The sequence below is a fragment of the Anabrus simplex genome, chromosome 10, assembly GCF_040414725.1.
Source record: "Anabrus simplex isolate iqAnaSimp1 chromosome 10, ASM4041472v1, whole genome shotgun sequence".
Taxonomy (NCBI): Eukaryota; Metazoa; Arthropoda; class Insecta; order Orthoptera; family Tettigoniidae; genus Anabrus; species Anabrus simplex.
In genome coordinates, this window is record NC_090274.1 from 31,372,106 (window position 1) to 31,393,703 (window position 21,598).

The 21,598-nt window shown below is 39.6% G+C and overlaps 1 protein-coding gene across 1 annotated transcript in view; it reads left to right on the forward strand.

Moving 5' to 3' along the window:
- The first annotated feature begins 160 nt into the window (after nt 1-160).
- Nucleotides 161-21,598, forward strand: part of LOC136881781 (ADP-ribosylation factor-like protein 13B) — a 45,651-nt gene continuing 24,213 nt past the window's right edge. Inside the window, exons 1-5 of the mRNA XM_067154219.2 lie at nt 161-222; nt 378-448; nt 4,701-4,834; nt 7,688-7,803; nt 21,104-21,280. Of these exons, the coding sequence (XP_067010320.2) occupies nt 161-222; nt 378-448; nt 4,701-4,834; nt 7,688-7,803; nt 21,104-21,280 (560 nt within the window). The remainder of the gene's footprint in view (nt 223-377; nt 449-4,700; nt 4,835-7,687; nt 7,804-21,103; nt 21,281-21,598) is intronic.

Genomic DNA, 21,598 nt, shown 5'->3' on the forward strand with positions numbered 1-21,598 from the left:
GTACCATAAGCTTGTAGAATCTTTGTATTTGTGTATGTCATGGCGTCTTAAGGATCAACATTCCTTTCACAACAACTCGGTGTAGTAGATTTTGTAATAATTTCCGATGTGTATGTGCTTACCTAAATGAGTTTTCGAGTCCGTTCTTTTATAATTCGCGATGGGAAATTGTTGTCACTTTTTGAAGCCCAGAAGAAACGTCGCCCCATCGGAATTTCAAAAGTACGCCAATGTGTTTTGTCTATTTTAAAGCATGACAGTCTATGTAAATTATCACAATATTAGCAGAAGTCTATAGACATATATGTATTAAACTATTCTGTTTGAGTAAAAGTATATTCTTAATCTAATACATACATTTTTTTCAATTGTTATAGAAAAATAGTGCTACTTCTTGTCGGCCTAGATAATGCTGGGAAGACCAGTGCAGCTAAAGGTCTAATAGGGGGTGAGTGTTCTTATGAGTATTTAATAGTATTACAACTCGGACGATGCGCTCTAGGAATATCAGTAATGGTAATAATAAAATAGCTTTTTATTTTCTTTAAAGAGTATTTGTATCATCAAAATCAGATCTCTTCATGTCAAACCACATATATTGCCTCTTGATGATTTTAAGAAGATCTGTGACTCAGTCAGCCTATTCACTGTTATTGCGGTTTGGGTCAGGTAACTGTCAACTTGCATTCAGGAGATAGTTGGTTCGAACCCCACTGTCGGCAGGCCTGAAGATGGTTTTCCATGGTTTCCCATTTTCACACCAAACAAATGCTTTGGCTGTACCTTAACTAAGGCCACGGCCGCTTTCTTCCCACTCATAGCCGTTTCCTATTCCATCGTCGCCATAAGACCTATCTCGGTGCGATGTAAAGAAAAAAAACCTCTCTTGATATCCTCAAGGAGATGGGGTCTGGACAATAAGACTCGTTCCATCATCAAACAAAATCTGACCCACACCTATCCACAAATTAAATTTATGGGGGAAATCTCTAGATCCTTTGGGATTAAGATTGGTGTTAGTCAGGACAATGGGTTCTCACTCATTCTTTGCAGCTGTTTTCTTGAAAAGGCCATCTGTGAGTGGAGAAGCAGACTACCCAACAATGGGATTAGGCTGGGTACTTCTTCCAAAGCAGTGAACTTTGACTGCCTTGCTTTTGCAGATAAAATAGCACTAATGGTAGATTATCTGAACATCCAGGTTGAAGCATAACTGTAGGTCTCCAGATATCTTTTGATTAAACTAAAGTAATGGTCTTACTGTCATAATACCACTGCACTTTTCAGTATGAATATGGAAAAAACTAAACATTGCATTCATTTTAAGTACAGTATCTTAGAAGGATAATTTCTTTTAATGTATGAGAGGAAGAAGCTCTAAAATATTAGGTTAAACACACGGAAACAGCTTTTCACTTTTGTAAATCCACTTATCTGTGGGCCAAGTACTGCCACTACACCATAGTAGTACGGTATGTCCTTAAATCATATGTGCTGCTGAATGCTTGGACTTCACTCACCACAGAGTATCCAAATGAAAGAGAGGAAATTCCTAGGAAAGATTCCCAGCCCACGTCGAAATACTGAGGGTGAATATCGCCTGAGGTCAAGTGCAGAGCTGTAGGCTACTCTAAATTTGAAAAACTCTCTCTTGTTATGAGGAAGTGCCATCTTATGTTTTACAGTCATCAGACTAGAATATCTCCGAGAATTCTTGAACTTCTTATGACCTGCAAAGGTACCATTCCATGGGCAACTGCAGTGAAGGAGGATCTGGCCAGTATCTCTGAGATGAGGAGACACCTTCTCCCCAGTTTTGTTCAGCTGTGTTTATCAGGGAATGTTGGAAAGAAACAAGTCAGTACACACTTTGAATGGTATCAGAATATGCCACAAGACACTAACTCACTCACTCACTCATTTCCTTTAACATTTACCAGGCGTATGCATAAGTGTTTTCTGGTATCACTTTGAGATGGCACCAGCGAACAGTACGCAGCGTATGAATTTCACACATACGTTAGTTTGTTCGTCTGACATTAACCTACCAACACACACAAGTTGAGTCCGTCAAACAGCGTCTGTGTTGTATCGTTCGGTGATCATGTTGACGTTTGTGCTTGGAAAAGAACATTTTTGGCACGCATTGCTTTCCTTATTTAATCAAAAGAAAACGTCTGTTTAAAGTCATTGTTTGCTGGTAAAAACACAGGGTGAACACGCTCCATCGATTAGAACATGTGAGACATGGTTTTGACAATTTAAACTTGGTGATTTCAGTGTGAAAGGCAGTGCACGCTCTGGTAGGCCACAAAAGTATTGTGTACTCTTGAAGCTCAGCGAAATCGTCAATGCATAATGCTATCGCCAACAAATGATTAATTTAAATCACACATTGATTGAAAGACGACCGAAATGGGCCAGAAGACATGGCAAAGTGATATTGTTACACGACTATGTGCCGTCTCACTCAGCAAAACCAGTGGGATATCCTTCCGCACCCGCCGTACTGCTCCAACCTGGCGCCATCTGGCTGTCACCTCTTCGCATCGATGGGGCATGCGCTCGCAGAGCAGCACTTCAGGAATTTCGAGGAAGTTGGAAAATAGCTCAACAAATGGTTTGCTTCTAAAGATAAGCAGTTTTTCTGGCATGGTATTCATAACTTACCTGAAAGATGGGCGAAGTGTATAGAAGCTGGTGGCCAATATTTTGAATAAACAAAAAATTAATTTCCCTTGAAAATTAAGTGTTTTCTTTACCACAATAACTGGCAAAAACATATCCATACAGCTGGTAATGGAGAGCATAAGGCCTGAAAGAAAGAATTGCTACCTTGTTCTCCTTCATGCTAAGGCTGTGATTTCACCCAAGCTCATTCCTTGTTAATGTCCGTCCTCTTCTCTTGTCTGTTGCCATTCATCTTGGGTCAGCCTTTCCTTCTCTTTTGTTATGGGTTCCAGTCAAGTGCCTCCTTTGTTAGCAATGAAGTGCCTCCTTTGTTATACGCTCATCTGGCCACTGCAACATGTCCCACCCATCGTCATTTTCTCATTCTTATTTCCTGTTCTAATGGCTGTTGATTGGTCCTTTCCCATTGTGTACCAGTCATTGGAAATCACATTCGGCGAAAAGAAGACTGGTCTTAAATTTGAATGTCTTGCCTGTGCAGATAAAATAGTCTTCTTTGCAGAGTGAATGAATCCAAGTATTCAGGTTTAGTCCCAACTCATTCCAGTGGTATTTGAAGGTAATCAAATTCGCACGGCTCATATCAAGAGATTTACTAGCACGTCAAAATACTGATGCCTCGGTTTCTTCAAAAACTGTAAAAGTAAACCACCTTAGCGCTTAGTTCACTTTGCTCCAGGTTCCACTGTTTTTCATACAAGTTTCAACTTCTTTTGATCAAGCAGATCATGAGGAGAGTCATTGGTGTTTTGCACGTATCTTCTTAGGTTGCCGACAGGACCAAAGTCCATCTGGCCCTTAGCTGAGTCCTAAAATTGTTTCCGCTTACTCGTGACAGGCTTCTCACTTTTATCTATCCTGTCCGACCACCGTTGCTCAACTCTTGTTCTTTTCCAACCCCAGCGCTAATAGGTTGTGAGGCCTAGCGGGTCTTGATTTTCAAGCCCTTTGTGGCCCTTGTCTTTCTTTTGCCAATACCTTCATTTTTTGAAGTGTCAGATCCCTTCCATTTTTTCTGTCTGACTAGTGTTATGCAGGGTGTATCCGTGATGATGTTGCAAACTTCCAGGGATGATGGAGGATGGCAAATGGATCAATTTGAGGTAATGATCCATAGTCCGGAAACATTAGAGTTCATCATCATCATCATCATCATCATCTGCAGTTTACAGCTGTTGGCCGGGTCTGCTTGGAACATAAGCTTCTCCATCTCCTCTTGTCTTCACACCACTTCTCCCTAGTCACTTTTGCCCAGTCCTCTCCTGTTCTCTGTACGCACTCTTCCACTCCTTTTATCCAACGGCCATACCATGTTGAATACACCGGTTCTCCTCCAATCACTGCAGTTAAGCAACATTGGGTGTGGTCAGTACTTGGATGGGTGACCGCTTGGGAACACAGTGTTTAAGACATTATAGAGTTAAAAGTTATTAATAATCCAAGTTGTTTATTGTCCATCTGTTCTTAACAGACATCGGGGTATCGGAATTTCGTCGTGCAGTAATTGTTTAACATGCAGAAGCCAACGACATGGGGTTGTCATCTTTGAACAAAACCCTTTCTTGTTTCTAAACTTATATGGTTATTTGTTAAAAGACATGGGATCAAAATTTTCAGCTTCAGCCTTTGTCCGTGGAGGGTAGAATAAGAATGGTGGTGATCATTGCTAACGAGTAGACACGGTTGTGAAGAAGGAGGTGGGAAGAGACAGGCGAAACAAGAGAATGGAAAACAGGAGCAGTTATCTTATGTTAAGGCCAAGTGCTTCCCTAGAACCAACCACCAGCTAATGTCCAACTTCGGAATCTCTAAGGGCTAGAGGTAGGGAAAATTGGGATAAATATCTAAGGACTTTAACCGGGAAGAAATTTTACATTTATAAAATAACTTTTTCGTCCCCATCTGTTTCCTATAAACATATATTTTTCTCATGTCAGCTTTTTTAACTGAATGGCTCCTGTTTGTATTTCTGTTCGATAAAAAAAATGAATGCTTTGGAATTTTTGCAGAGGCTGTGGATACTGTGGTTCCGACCGTCGGATTTTCTTCCGTTTCCCTGAGGTACCGGAAATATGCCGTGACTATATACGACCTGGGTGGTGGATCACAGATCAGAGGAATCTGGCACCGGTATTTCTGTGATGTAAGTAACCATAGTTTTGTGAAAACTTTATCATTAACAATAATTGTGAAAATATTGTCATCTTTATTTTATTTAGCATTTGACATATACAAAGCATATAGAAACAATAAAATTGAAAAAAGAAAATTTTACAAAGTGCTTAATGAAGGAAAAGCAGAAAATTCAATGGGCTGCGACCCAGCAACCCTTACAGCTGACAAACAAGATTCTTCATTACATGATCTGGTTCTTCTCTTACAATACATTTACACCAGAACACTGTCTGCAACCACTCTTTCACATTCTCTGCTGCCAGGTCATGGAATTCTCCCTTTGTCAACATCAGAGTCATGATTTCCCTTAAGACATTTAAGATGGACTGCTGAAAGCACTTGCCCGATGCATCAAAGTCACTTGTGGGATAACCGAGGTACGAATGTGTGAGTGAATGGTCTATTATAGATAATAAAGTATCGGGAGTAGTTTCAGAGCTATTGTAAATGGTCAAATATATTATTGTATTAGATTATAATTACACATTAGTTTTAGAGTTGTTGTTCCTTGGCCCAGAAAGCTTTCAGTTTCTTGCTTTGTGGCTGCTTCCTCTCTTCTGCCCACTTCAGTCTGGTGGTCCATATGTTCTTCTAGTTGGTGAGGGGCTTTGGGAAGAAAACCTGCATAGTAATCTGTCAGAATTGTGATTGGTCCTGTGTGGTGTTTAGTGGAATTTCTGATTATTCAATGTCTGATTTCACTGTTGTAATCTATTGGAGAGTTTCCCTCAACCTGATGTGCTGAAGATCTTTTGGTGAGCCTGCAGGGGTCCATGCAGGTCAAGTGGCCATAGAAGGCTAGTTGCCTTTTCTTCTTGGGTGTAATATGTCTTCCTGATCATCATAGAGCCCATTGTTCTGCCTGATCCTAATAGACCGGGCCATTTGGCCATGCAGTTAGGGGTGCCACAGCTGCTTCCTTCCCACTCCTGGCCTTTCCTATCCCATTGTTGCCATAAGACCCTATTTGTGTCAGTGCGACATTAAGCAAAAAAAAATAATTAAAAATGATCCTATAAAGTGCGATCCTCTTGTCTTATGGGCCCTAATATTCTCCTTAAGGTTTTCCATTCTTTGAACTCTATTTTCCTGAGTGGGTCCTTCCTTTCTGTACATCAAGACACATTAAGAGGTGTAGAGCACAGAGGGTCTTATTACTGAGTTGTAATGTTTAAAATTCTTGGAAAGCTATTTGGATGTGTCTAATTATTATTATTATTATTATTATTATTATTATTATTATTATATTTTCTCATTTTATTTTGTGGCTTAATCAAATAATGAGACAGTGATTAAGTGTAAGAAGGGGCTCAGAACTTTAACGTCACCACTAACAAAGATGATTATCTACCTGTCTATCTATTCAGTATCTCTGAATTGAATTGGTGAGAGGGGAGCTATTTGGAAAAATTTGACAAGGAAGAGGGATAGAATGATAAATCACATCTTAAGACACCCAGAACTAGTTCACTGAGTTTTTGAAAGAAGTGTAGATGGTAAGAATGGTAGGGGGACAAAGGTATGAATATGACAAGCAGATTAGATAACATGTAGAATGTAGTAGGTACATAGAAATGAAAAGGTTAGCACAGAAGAGCTGCTTCAAACCATTCTATGGACCAATGGTCCAAACAACAGGAAAATCACAAAAAACAATCGCAGCGCCAAAATGAGGCGTATTAGGCAAGATGTGGAGAATTAGCATAATTATGTAGGAAGCTTTCAGCGAGATTGAGGAAACCACTTTTTTTTACTGATTGTAGCAAACCCACATATTGAATCACCAGTGAAATTTGTGTGCAGCATCCACTACAGAAGGACAGTGATTCAGTTTCATGACTGTTCTTAAAATATTTTATGCAGTTTCACAAAACCCCTAACATTACATCGTAAGATTGTGGTTGGGAATCGCTGCTCTAGAGGCGCTGGAGGAAGCAGGGTATTCATACCGAGATGCTCGTCCTATTACATCTGCCTCCGTATCTTTTTCTGGTATAATACTGCAGCAGAAGAATTCAGGGAACTGCTACCATCATTTTGAATAGCTTTGCATATCTGTAAGGTCAGCCTTGTGGAATGAGCCCGCATCCTACCTGGAGAGCCAGGGTTCAAGTCCAGCCAATCTAGGAATTTTAATTCTAGACTTAGGGCTGAGTCTTGGGAGACCAACCAAGGAGTGTCTAATACGAGAGACAGTGGATCCGGACGAGAAAATCAACATATAAGCTGAGGACATGGCTTCCTCCCATCCTTTGGATCCTCTGTCAGCAGCCTTTGAGTTATAGCAAAACACCTGCTTCTGTCTCTCACTCTTGAAAGTTATTAAAGGTGAGTGTCTGAGCTTTTCCTGGTTCTTGAGTGCTCACTTCCACAAAAAGGCATTTGTTGATAGATGCATTTTAAAAAATTGGGTTTCCAACAATAGACTTAGATATAGCTACCGGTATGTGAAATCCTAAAAATGCTAAAGAGAACTGATCTTAAAACTGGGATAAACTGAAGTAATCACGGAAGAGCAAAGATATTTGTAGCACCATTTGTTTCGAGGATGTCCACCTACGACAGTTAGAGGAGGAGCCTGCAAGGGTGGAGGGTGGGTAAGCCCTTGCTTCAAAGATCTTCCACTAGCTTTGATCCTGGGTGGATATGAAAATATCCATGGTGACTACATCAGGTTAGGCAGCAGTCATCTTGGTGGCCAAGCCCCTGATAGGCCGTTGTATCACAGGTTTCTTTGTTTGTTTACCTGTATAACTTGCTAAAATATTTTCTCAAATGTTCTTATTCTGTGTATTTAAAGTATGCTACCTACCTTTTTCAGGTCCATGGTATTATATTCGTAGTGGATGCAAGTGACCTTCTAAGACTGGAAGAGTGTCGGAAAGTGCTAGAGAGTATACTCACTCATGAGAAACTGCGTGGAAAGCCTGTCTTGTTGTAAGTTATTGCTAACTTCTCTTTGATAATACACTATCTGATAAAGAAATATCTCGACACCTACTCAAAATTGGCCTTTAGGCATTCCTCGTATATCTGCCCAGTAGTGCATGTTAGCGGCGAGGATAGCCTTTATTACCGCTCAAACTCTATGAAGGAAACTGTCTGCCTGGTATTGGAACGTCTCTGAGGGAATGGCGTATCATTCTTCCTGCAGCACTATAACAAGTGTGATTAGTGATGCGGGTCGTTAGGCAAAGTCGCCATTCTCACCCATCCTTGAGATGTTCCATAGGGCTCTGGGAAACTTATTGGCCACAAACCACTTACAAATAGTCCCGACAGGTGGTGAAACGCAAAATGATCATCTGTGAACTGGTCTTCTAGAACAGACAACATACAGCTTCTGTCTTTAACACATTGCGGACGGGAGACGAGTTAACTTGTCTTTGGCTGGCCGAGCATTGCGGATAGGAGACGACTTAACTCGTCTTCACGAGACTCATATGTTCGGTGACATCTGTCGAAACTTCTGAAACTAGCTGGCGGTCAAGGTTACTAGAATCTCGGTGTTGAAGCTTTTGTGTTATTCCATGATAGCTTTGCGTTGCGTTCTTCTGCTGTTTTATGATTCATTTGCTAAGTTTTCCGACCTCATGTTTACATCGTTCAAGGAGCCATGTGGTGGGTAAGATGGCGCTTCCCAGACTGAACATGAGCTTAGATGCAGAAGAGATTTTTAATTAAATATACGTGGATAAGTAACTGGATTGCCCCAGTGATTTTGACGACCCCGAGTTTGATGTTGAAAGCTATTCTAACAAAAGTGTTTTGGTTGATGATAATGATGTACACCCTCCAAAACAACGTGACGTAGAGGTGGTCGAGAATGAGGCCAAAAGTGATATTGTGAGCATAGATGGAATTATATGCCCATTTATTCTGATGAATGGGTAGAAAATAATAGTTTGCCGACTTTAGAGGATTTCCCAGGAGTTCCTGGCAAAACGGTACGACTTGATGAACCTCAAAATATTGAGTAGTAGGGCTTACTTTTTGTGATGATTTCTTTGAACTTGTTGCTGAAGCATACGAAATTGTATCACGAGAAAACTTCTTCATCACACAAAATATCCCCTAAGAGCTTGAAGTGGCCTAATGTAGCGATACGACACGATGGTTTTTTTGCTTTGTTTATATTGATGGGACAGGTAAAAATGTCGTATTGGAAAGACTACTGATCTGTCAACTGATCCCCTCATTTAAACCACCATATACAGTGATGAGAAATAGATTTGAGCAGATACCACACCAGGACTTTACCAAAGGTCTCCTGTAAATTTCACCATAATCAGTACAAGGTTAGTGAAGCTCGACTTATTTGTTTATGTGCATGCGCTGTAGCAATATGTTACACAGTAAATGGCTGGGCACAGGGGTTGAGCAGTGTGATGATCACCCGGTCTGCAATGTGTTAACATGCTCCAAGAGAGTTGGCTGTGCGGTTACCCCAACTAGTGGCTTGTTCAACTTGGGAAGGGTGGAAACAGCTCTGATTGATTGCTTACCGATGTGGAAAACAGTAACCATTCCATGTTCAAAATCACTAAGCCACCTTGCTCCACCCGTTTTCCAAGTATCTTGTAGTACTGAACAGCCGGTTTCTATTGTACTGACATCTAGGTTCTAGTTTACATCTACGGAGGGGTGTCCGTATACTTTTGATCATCATTAGAGTCTGGATCTTATATGTAATTCCCTTACTTGTAAACAACTGAAAATGTTAATGAATTATGATTGGATTGATTTTACATATTTATACATATTCTTAGTAAAATTTAAAAAAATCCACAGCCTGTTTCCAGTCATTCGAGCGGGTCAGGAATGGAATGAATGAAGCCCCCATCTAGCGGCGAGCTAGGAATTGTGCCGGCTGCCGAAGCCTGTCGCACTCCTCTGGGGCAATGATTAATGATTGACAGATGGAATGAAATGATATTGGAGAGTGTTGCTGGAATGAAAGATGACAGGGTAAACCGGAGTACCCGGAGAAAAACCTGTCCCGCCTCCGCTTTGTCCAGCACAAATCTCACATGGAGTGACCGGTATTTAACCACGGTATCCAGTGATGAGAGGCCAATGCGCTGCCACCTGAGCCATGGAGGCTTCACATATTCTTAGTAATATTACATATTTTACATATGATGCAAAAAAATATAACATTTTTATACATATAAACAATATTAACTTCATTTAATAACATTAATTCATTCATTTATTTCTTCTTCTTTGTTTAGGCCTATGATGGACCACATGGTTCTTAACTCTGGTGAGCTCTTTTCTTCCTCTTAGCCCAGTATTCCTTCATTCTAGCGCTATGGATGTCTTTTCTTTCTTGAGTCCATTTCACTCCTACTCCTGGACGCAGGGATTTAGTTGTTAGTGACTGGAGAGAGTCGGATGTCTTGACTAACTTTCTGAATTTATCTCGGTTGTAAATGTCAACGTGATCAATGTTTAGGTATTGTAGGTCTTTCCGCACTAAATTCGTCCATTTGGCATTTGTTGCTTTCCCTCTAGATATAGTGTTGAAGATTCTTGAAGTGAGTCATTTATTTATTTATTTATTTATTTATTTATTTATTTATTTATTTGTTTGTTTGTTTGTTTATTTATTTATTTATCTGGAGATGAGGACAACCGGAAATTAGCTACAACAATAAATTGTGTAAAGCACTTCGAGTACAGCCGGCCTAGTGCCCACGATCTTTAAGGCGTCAAACCTATTTGGTCTGATCCCGTGGTTAGCCGGTTCGAGTCCCGTTGGTCGAAAAATGTTTCACCATCAGAATATTGGCCGGCAGGAGAGCTGATGGTATACAATTTCTAATCACTAGATTGCCTGCCAAAAGCCTGGATTCAATTCCATACCACATCTCAGTGCTCATATGGAGTGAGGGCATATGGAGCTGTTGAGGGTGATTCATCTGTCGGATGGAGACGTTAAGCCTTGAGCAGACCCTATGGTGCTACTATACAGGAATAAGTTATGTGCTGGTGCTGGGTTTCACCCCACCCCTTTTTACTATCATATAACACGCTATTCATTTCATCTCATTAACTCCTCTGATGAGGTTGACATCAGGAAGGGCATCCGGTCTAATATCTTGCTACAAAGATTCATCTCGCTGTATACTCAACCCTGTGGAGAAAAGGGACAAGGGTTGGATATACACTTCGCAATTTACGCTGCATAAATTTACTCTGTATAACATTCTTTTTGTATCATCATCATCATCAGCGAATTCTATCATTACATGATGTGGCCTCTTTAAGTCGTGAACTCAGTTAAGTCTTTAGCAGAACTCTCCAGGTAGAATGGTCTCGAGCAGTTCTCTGCCAGGTAGCACCAGCTATTCCCTTGATGTCTTTGTCCCATCTGTCTGGCGGTCTTCCTCTGGGCCTCTGATGATCTCTTGGACTCCATTCTAACACTAGCTTCGTCCATCTGTGATCTTCCCTTCGAGCAATATGTCCAGCCTATTGCCATTTTAAGGTGGCTATTCTCTCAAGAATGTCATTAACTTTAGTGACTGACCTGGTGTCATCTGCTCTCTTCTTATCTTTCCTTGTAAGACCCAGCATTGACCTTTCTATGCCTCTCCGCCTGTCCTAAGTTTCCCTTTTGTAAATTCGTTCAGTGTCCAGGTCTCGCAGCCATAAGTCAGCACAGGTAGAATGCATTGATCATAAACTATTTTCTTCAGATTTACTGGCATATTTGATATCTGAAGACAGTTGAGTTTCTTCCATACGCCTGCCATCCTAGCTTAATGCGTCGAAAAATTTCTGGTCTTATATCACCTTTCATATTTATCTGAAGTATGTTCATTATGCCCTTAATTTGTTTATTTTAATAAGGAACTATACTTACTGTCAAAATTAGAAAAGGGCCAATAACCTTATATGTTAGGCCTCTTTAAATAACAAGCATCATCATGAAGCAAAATTAGAAAAGAGTTATACCATGTAAATTATCTAAAGTAACAATGATACCATTTTCCTATAATATGAAGGTATTTAAAACGTTTTATTGTCTCGTATCACAGCCATAAGTAATAATAAAAGGAATACACATTCCATATTGCATATTTAATTAATACAGCCAAAATTGCTTAGGACATTTTTGTGGGGACCGAAAAACAATGTCATAAATAGGGAACATGCTAAAAAATGGAAAACCATTACGCTGTTAAATTTAAGGAAAGGAAGAAAGAAAGAAAGAGGTGTATGTTTGTACAATGGATATCCTCCTGCCAACTCCTGGATTCGAGATCATCAAGGCTTATCATGTAGTGAATGTCATGAAGCAATTAAGATGACAGCAAACATTTCAGCAGTTAGATCAGTACCAGGAAGATCTCAGAACGATTCCGTTTTTAGGCGCTGCCTCAAGGAGATTGAAACTCTTGCGCATGTTCTGGGATCTTGTCCTCATGGTGAACTTTTAAGCATCAAATATTGGACCTTCAAGACATTCTCCACTCTACTTTGGCGTTCGAGACCGCAGCGCATGACCTTGAATGTGCCGCGCTGATCACCGGGAACTGGCGGTTTGCTTCTACAAATCTATTTGTCTGCGACTTCAAGTTTATTTATAATCTTCATATATTATTTGATAGTGTTGTGACTTTGTGCCTGACAGAGTGTGAATCTAACCCATTTCTCCAATATTCATAAACATTGTGTGATTTCGCCTACTTGTTTTTACGGCTGACGATGACCTGGACTAGGGTCGAAACCGGTCCCATTTAAATAAGAATGTAATTACTACATTTCTTTTATGTATTGAATTGGTTGAACTTCAATTATTTAATTTTTAATCATAACATCACTCGTTAATTGCGAAAACGCTGAAAGACCATGGTTTCCAGGTATTTGAAGAGGTTCATGGCTTAGCGGACAACGGAAGCCACAGAAGGATCGACATCATTGCTTTCAGGAATAAGAAGAGAGGTTACATCATCGACCCCACAATTCGCTTTGAAAGCCGTAAGTTGCAGCCCTCAGATGTTAACCTCGAGAAGAGGAATATTTACTCACCTACAATTCCTTACTACAGGGAGAAATACCAGATAGAGGAAATCAACATAGTGGGTCTGATGATTGGAGCAAGGGGAACGATTCCCGTTTTTGCCGCTAATTTCTGGAAACAGATGTCTCTGCCAGTTACAACGTTATGGGAGATTGCCATCATAGCCTTAAGGAGCTCACTGATAATTCTAAGAAGTCACTGTTATAATTAGGTTACCTTCAACATTTCTCAAGTACAGTATATCTATTTCTCTTTAAAAGTATACTTTGTCGCAAGGCAGCCTCTGCATGAGAGGAAGTATTTCATAAAATAAAATAAATTAATGAAATAAATAATGAAATAATACATTTTAAGAACACAGCATAGTAAAACATCATGGGAAAACATTCTTAGAGACGCAAACTATACACGTCGCTTACAATTATTTTTAAAGTTATCGTAGGAATGTCCAACACCTGGGTGATTTGCACATGTTTCATGTGTGGATTAGCATTAGCTTTCTCAATAAACCAAATAATAAGCGAGTTATTCCACCTTTTCAATACAAATGATATAGTGTTTATTAAATAAACATTTAATGGGACTAGTTTCGACGTATTTAAAGGTCATCTTCAGCCATATCGCATGTAGAATAAAGTATTTGAAACACAGTTGCTTTAAAGATGGTCTTAAAACCTATAAGTTTGACACTATGAAAAATTGTTTATAGAATTTCCTGAAAACACATTTGCTGTAAGAAGTTAGTTCACTTAGCTGTGGGAATATACGAGAAGAAGAAGAAGTCTTAAAATATTCTTCGTAGTATTCAAGAACTTAGATACAATTCAAAATTCACAGCCTTGATGAGTTGTTACACTCACATTTTACTAAGGCAATACTTTGCATATATGCTCAATTCTACATCTCATCAAGGTTATAAATGATTTTAAAGTGTATCTACGCTTCGCAGTGATAAGAAGAATATCATAAGACTTCTTCTCCTCTACCACAACAACACTATGCATATAACCCCATTTCCACATCTCTAGCTTTCTTCTTCTCCATAACTGAATGTCCTCCTAACCATTGCGTTAATTACACTAGGTCTAATTTATGTACGTTCTTACACCAACACATCAGCTGTATACGTACGTATAGTAGGCCTAATTTACGTACATTTTTACACAATGCACTTACGAAGGTAAAATGAAGCATCAACACATCACACGAGCTACTGTTGCGCGATCCAAACAAACACGCCCACATCAAAGACTGGCTTGCGACTGACGCTCGCTGCAGCTGTAGGCCGACACGCAAGGGCCGTGAAATTAAGTTCTCTACCAAGTCTTTACCTAGGCCAGTCGTCACTGACACATCTTGCACGCAATTTGGCCGGGAACACTAATTTAAATTTCTTATGGTGGGAGTTACGAACGTATTAAAGAATGACGTAAATGTGCTATCCAGGTTTCTTTAGCATGTATTTAATAGGACATGGACTGAGACTTGGTAATAATGACGTAATAACTAGGAAAGTACACTAGAGAGGAACGTCATAACCAGTTTCGACTGTGTTACATATTTCTTTGATATTTACTACATTTTTATGTAAGTTACTTATTTCACATTCTGGTATTACATAAAAATCCAGGGCCTAATCATCATCATCATCATCATCACCATGAAATTACGTATTGTCCCAGTTTCTACCATCAAGGTGATTTGCCCCAGGCTAGTCAGCCGCTCCCAGGCATGGTCAGTTCGAACTATGAAGAGATAATAGTACTTTAAAATTATTTACACCCTGGATTTTGATGGGGAACATATAACTAATATGGACATGGTGAAGTCAACTAAAAGCTATAAATAAAGCAAGGCATCAGTCTAGAGGAAAAATATGTTTATTAAAAATAAACAAGAAAATAAGAAAGAAAATAGCAAAAAATTGACCAAAGTGATCAAAAATTACATGACTCAGATCAATCTCTCAGCTTAATAGAGTTCATCTTGATAATCAAAATATAATACAAATTTACAAGTGCATGCCAACACACATTATTAACATTGCAAAGAGAAATTCTTGAATTTTATTAATTTAACACTTCGGCTAGCGTGCTCACACCATGCTCGTGGCTTCAGTTTTGTTAATTCTTTCAACTGTAGATGAGTATATTTCCCGTTTCCTGCACACTTGACATTGCAGTGGGGGTCCCTAACCTTAAGAAAAGACGTATCTTAATGCACGTAGGGGAGACAATGACTAATCTAACTGTACAATATAAAACTATGCTGAGTGGTTAAACATCCTACTTATATGTACACCTCAATCATGAGTGACCTCATGAGCACAGCAAAACACTGTGGATTGAAACCACACACAACAAGTTCACATAAATGGCAACTATACACAATCAAAGAACAAAAACGTGATGTCATATTTTCCAGGCCTCACCAAAAAAGGCATGCTGCATTTACGCAATTTGCACTCACAGTCTCGATGGAAAATATAAGAAAATAAATTTACAGTTTAAACAGTCACTTCCTATTCAACGTAGGTTCCTGAAATAAATTACATGACACAAAAACAATCAACTGGTGGACTTTATAATGGCACACATAAATCAACGTGGATTCCTGAAATAAATTACATGACACAAATTCATGAAAATAACGGAGTAGGCTTTAACTTTCAACACATAACTCAACGTTGGTCTCTAAAAAAAAATTACATGACATAAATATTCCTCAGCGCGGACTAATCATAAAAGAAAATGAAAATTAAACGTCTATATAAAAATCTGGTCTACTGTGACAACTGTAGTGACATGGACAAAAACCAATAAAATAGGCCGCTAAAATAAAACTCTCCTCGGTAGACGCACACATAATCCTAAAATAAAACTCTCCTCGGTAGACGCACACATAATCCTCGGCAACCACACGGCGGAATGACTCAAAACGGAGATTCAGTCTCCCAAATAATGCAGCAAATATCAAAAACATACGGGGACCAACCCTTAACACACGCTGCTCACAAGTCTACCCGAGGCAAGTTACACAAAAATGAAAATGCAGGCCTTTCAAATGAGGAACGCATCCTCTTACTCATTATCACACAAAATATCACATGTCCTAAAGTTGCCAAAGCTGAAATATAAATATAAATGACATCGTCTAACGTTCACGCATGAAAAGAAACAACACTGCGCTGGTCACAAATCAAAGCACTCGTGCTCATAAAGTTAAACTTGAATAATAAAGTGTACAAATCTGTAATAACACATAACTAGAAACCTTGAAATTACCACATAGACAATAGATCATGTCTGAAAATCTGAAAGTCACTGAAATATCTCATCCTTACAACTCAAGAAACTCGCAATAATAGTAATAATAATAATAATAATAATAATAATAATAATAATAATAATAATAATAATAATAATATCATTTAAAGGAAACTTATTCTAATATTTGGAACTTGGAATATGAAACTGCATTCAAGGAACTCATGAATCAATCACTAATTTACGCTCATCTTTATATTCAAATAACCATGAAGATGACGCTACCAAAATTCATGGATCCAAACTCCACCATCTCACACATTCTCATTCACACTTCATGCAATAAATCCAAAGAAACGTAATGGCATGTTTTCGTACTCTTTGAACTCCCATTAACAATTTAATCTAGTCCTTCTTGACTTTAATTTAAATCCTTTTTACATTTACTTTTAAGCCCCGAAACGTACACTGCGTTTCAAACATCAAAGAAAAAACAAACAAAAAATATGAGGCTAAAGCAAGAAACTGATTTAATAAAAAGGTATGACGCTAACCACTAAACTATAAAATCTGAATAAAAAGGAAAAGCAGGCTGTGACCTCATAAAACCGGTCCACATGTACTTTACAATTATTTATATTTACAAGCTGCCTAACATTTACTGTAATAGGATGTAGTCCATGCAAACAACAGCTAAACCTACTGAAATTAAATAACGAAACTAACCTGTCCTCCTTGCTACATTAAAACACGTGCACATGCACGTAATTACATTGCAAATCTAGCACTCATCAACATTACTGACGAAACAGAGGGAAATATCTGACAGCACGCTCTGCCCACTCCTAAAGGTCCTGCCTAAGTATAGCAGAAGCGCGGGGCCACTCCTATCAACTGGTGATGTTCAGGAATAAAAATCCCATTTATATTTGATCGAGCTTCGTAAATAAAGGGTACAGATCTCTGCACATGATTATGAGGTTATTTAGGGGTTGTAGTAAGGATGTAAAGGAGAGGGCATATCAGTCTCTGGTAAGACCCCAACTAGAGTATGGTTCCAGTGTATGGGACCCTTACCAGGATTACTTGATTCGAGAACTGGAAAAAAGTCCAAAGAAAAGCAGAACGATTTGTTCTGGGTGATTTCCGACAAAAGAGTAGCTTTACAAAAATGTTGGGAAGTTTTGGCTGGGAAGACTTGGGAGATAGGAGACGAGCTGCTCGAGTGGTATGTTCCAAGCTGTCAGCGGAGAGATGGCGTGGAATGATATTAGTAGACGAATCGGTTTGAGTGGTGTCTTTAAAAGTAGGAAAGATCACAATATGAAGATAAATTTGGAATTCAAGAGGACAAATTGGGGCAAATATTAATTTATAGGAAGGGGAGTTAGGAATTGGAATAACTTACTAAGGGAGACGTTCAATACATTTCCAATTTCTTTGCAATATACAGTACTTAAGAAAAGGCTAGGAAAACAACAGACAGGGAATCTGCCACCTGGGCAACTGCCCTAAATGCAGATCAATAGTGATTGATTATTGATCGATTGATTGAAATGGAGATAGTTTTCTCCCATAGGGCACTCTCACTGCATTTGGCTATAAAGGAGGCTTGTAACGGTGTCTCAGCAGTATCTTAGATGAGCCCACGGTCACCCTGGGGTGAGAGACTGGTTTTCAAGTTCAAGGAATCTGAAAGTTAAACTAATATTACTTTACTTCTTAATCAGTGGAAATCAAATTGCTGGGAAATTAATTTTTATCATAGTAGATATGATAATAAGTTTTTGGACTTTTGCTGTATCGGAAAACAAGGTTAAATTCTTTGCTCTTCGCCTTCAGAAGAAAATCTTGTATGTTCACAAGCAAGACTTCACAAATAATGAAGGTTTGAATTTAAGAATGCTTTACCATTGGTCTATAGTAAGTGGTACTGTCGTTCATCACTAGATGGCTCACTGGGCGTAGAATGAACCATCTCATGATGAGGAATGTACGAATTTGGAAAACACTGAAACTGATATTTTGATGGTATTCCTTGATACGAGTACCAATGTATACCTTGCCGCAATTACAGAAAATTTTGCACACCCTGGGGTGTAATAGTGGGGACAATTTGTCCTTGCTTTTACCTAAATTAGGAGCAATTTTAGTGACGATGCCGACACGGCTTTTATATTGTGCTTGCGGAGGACCTTGGCTATTCGTTCTGTGGTATGGCGGATGAAAGAAAGGTAGGCAGTTCCCTTCGCTTCTTCATTCTGTGAGTTTTAATTCGTCGTCCCTCGGGGATGCAGGGCTCTATGAATCTGTACATTGTTGTAACCATTACCCTGGAATGTGACTTTGTCTTCTGATACGACAAAAGCCAAAAAGCTTATTATTGTTTCTACAATTACGGGCCATGAATGCATCAATCTAAATAGCTTTCATCACTTTCCGTCCTACTGAATAATCTAATTTTTGACATGTTGTTGAAAGAGAGCAAGGAAATTTATTCAGTTTGTAGCTAAGGCATTAAGAAAACAAGAGTAAAATGTTAACATTTTACCCTGTGGTGCTCTTTTTTGTGTGTGTGTTGGTTTATCTCTCATGTCTGGCCAGGGTTACCTGCTGCAGTGTGGAGTAGACCGTCGGCCAAATGTTGGGCGGCGGTAAATAAGCTGACTCTAGAAAGGAGCCAACAGCTTTGGGCGTAGGAGTTACTTGATTCGGGTGCTGGTTTCTGTGTGGAGGATATGCCACTGAAATCCAACGTGCAGCATCTGTTCTCCTGGTTTGGGGTGGCCTCATTGAAACCTGGCAGTTTTAGTATAAAATGTCTTTGGGTGTGGCAGTCCCATCGTAATAATAGCCTACATTAAGTCTCAAAGTGAATGAGTGTCAATGATTCGCTGCCCTACCCAGGAGCTCCCTCGACAAGGGTGACAGGAAAGGAAGAAGTACGAGGGATGATCGAAAACGAAGGTTACAAGACCGATATTCCTGGAGTCTCGTCTGTTATAGAGAAATTAGTGCTGGGCAAGTTGGCCATGTGGTTAGGGGTGCACAAGTGTGAGCTTACATTCGGGAGATAGTGGGTTTGAACCTCACTGTCGGCAGCCCTGAAGATGGTTTTCCGTGGTTTCCCATTTTCATACCAAGAAAATGCTGGGGATGTACCTTAATTAAGGCCACTGCTGCTTCCTTCCAACTCCTAGGCCTTTCCTCTCCCATCGTCGCCATAAGACCTATCTGTGTCAGTGTGACGTAAAGCCAGTTTCAAAAAAAAAATTAGTAGTGTGCGGTAATTCTAATACTTGTACATGCGGTTGGCAACTGTGCAAAGTTTTCAACCACCCGATACCTACAGCCCTAGTTGTAGGTAAACACAAATGGCAACTCGTTTGGAAAACTGGTCTCGCAAAGAAATCCGTTTGATTTCTGCAGGTGAATCATGTAACTGTGGCTGAAATTCACCGACAGCTGGTAGAGGTTTATGAAGAGACTGTAATGTCTCATCAGCATGTCACAGAATAGTGCCTAAAAGTTTGCGGCTTGTAGAGAAAAGGTCACCAATGAGGATCGCAGTGGCCAACCCAGCACAGCATCAGCAGGTCACCTCTTTCCTCACTTGAAGGAGCACCTAGGAGGCCGATGGTTCGCGTCAGATGTGGAGGTGAAACACTTCACGACAACGTGGCTGAACACGCAAGGACAGGATTTTTACCAAGAGGGAATATTCAGACTCATCCCACGAAGCAATAAGCTGTGTTTTTCCCAGAAATTTTCGTCAGCCGGGTGGCAGGAATGAGTAGCCGGGCGGGGAATACTACGTAAAAAATGAATATGACAAAATATAAATTTATTTCCCTCAGGGCATTAACAATATCAGACAGGTAAACATTAACAGCAAAATTGAACTATTTTAGTGTTATCACCAACAAGAGGGAGCCTCCATGGCTCAGACAGCAGCTCATCGGCCTCTCACTGCTGGATATCGTGGTTCAAATCCTGGTCACTCCATGTGAGATTTGTGCTGGACAAAGCAGAGGCGGGACAGGTTTTTCTCCGGGTACTCCGGTTTTCCCTGTCATCTTTCATTCCAGTAACACTCTCCATTATCATTTTATAGCATTTGGGAGAGGCGACCCCATTGTAATAACAGCCTATATATGTTTCATTCATTACATCCCTGACCCGGTCAATGACTGGAAAACAGGCTGTAGGCTTTCATTTTCATCACCAACAAGACATAACAGAGTGATGTGAACTTCTAGTGTCCTACTGCTCATTCATAATCATGTAACACCAAGAACCATTTGGTTGCTGTGCAGTGCCATACGGGTTTGTGACGTCGTGCGGAATCGAATGCTCGCAAATGATTCCACGCTAATACAGACACTGCTCGCGCTGACACTACGTGATGGTCAAGCTAAACATTTACACTTCGATGTAATAGACACAATAATGAAGACTTATAATTTAATAAATAAATAAACACCTTTACAGTATTTACGTTTTAATTTAGAGCACCTAATGATTTGAATATGTATTAATATTATGTGATTTGCAAATATATAGGTTACGTTAGTCGGGCGGTCTGTAAAAGCGGCAGGGCGGTGCACTCATTAAAAAGGTCCTAAGGAGAACACTGCAATAAGTGCCTAAACCAATATGGAGACTCTGTCGAAAAATAACCTAATGTATGTACTATCAGTTGGCTGTATTGGTTGTATGAAATAAAGTGTACACATTTCCCTGTTGGCTTTGTAACCTTACTTTTTGAAAACCCTTAATATCTCTTAAACTGTAAGCTGTCAAGTGCGCCCATTTTGTGTGTATGCATACAGATGTTTAAATGTGAGAGGGACCTGTGATAGTAGATATATTGAAACTTTCAGAAACACCTGTTAAGACCCTCAGCAAGCATGGGATTATTGTTAATTCTGTCCTGTAGGCTGGCCAATAAGCAGGACCGAGAAGGAGCCCTAGATGAACTCGACATCGTGGAGAAGCTTGACGTCGAGAGGTTGGTCAATGAACAACGTTGTCCTACCATGGTAGAGACGTGCTCCGCCACAGCGGCAAAGAACTCTCGCAGGAAAGTGGATCCTGCCATTCACAACGGGTACAAGTAAGTAAATTGCTCAACTCCAAGATCTGAGCTCTTGTTGAACAGCTAATACCCTTAAAATCTTCAAGCATACAACATCAATACAACGTATTGTATAACTTGGCTATTGCAAAGACGGAAATTCTTGCAGACCTCTATGACCAACAAGCAGGAAAGCAAATAACGAACGGTTTCCTAATTTGTTAAAAATAGCTTGTTGATTGACATTGGCCATAAAAGCATTCACCATCATGTTGTAGTTGTTGTTTTATTGTAATCTGTAAGTTTCATGTCCGTATTGATGGTTTATATACACAATTATAAGGAAAGAGAACCTTC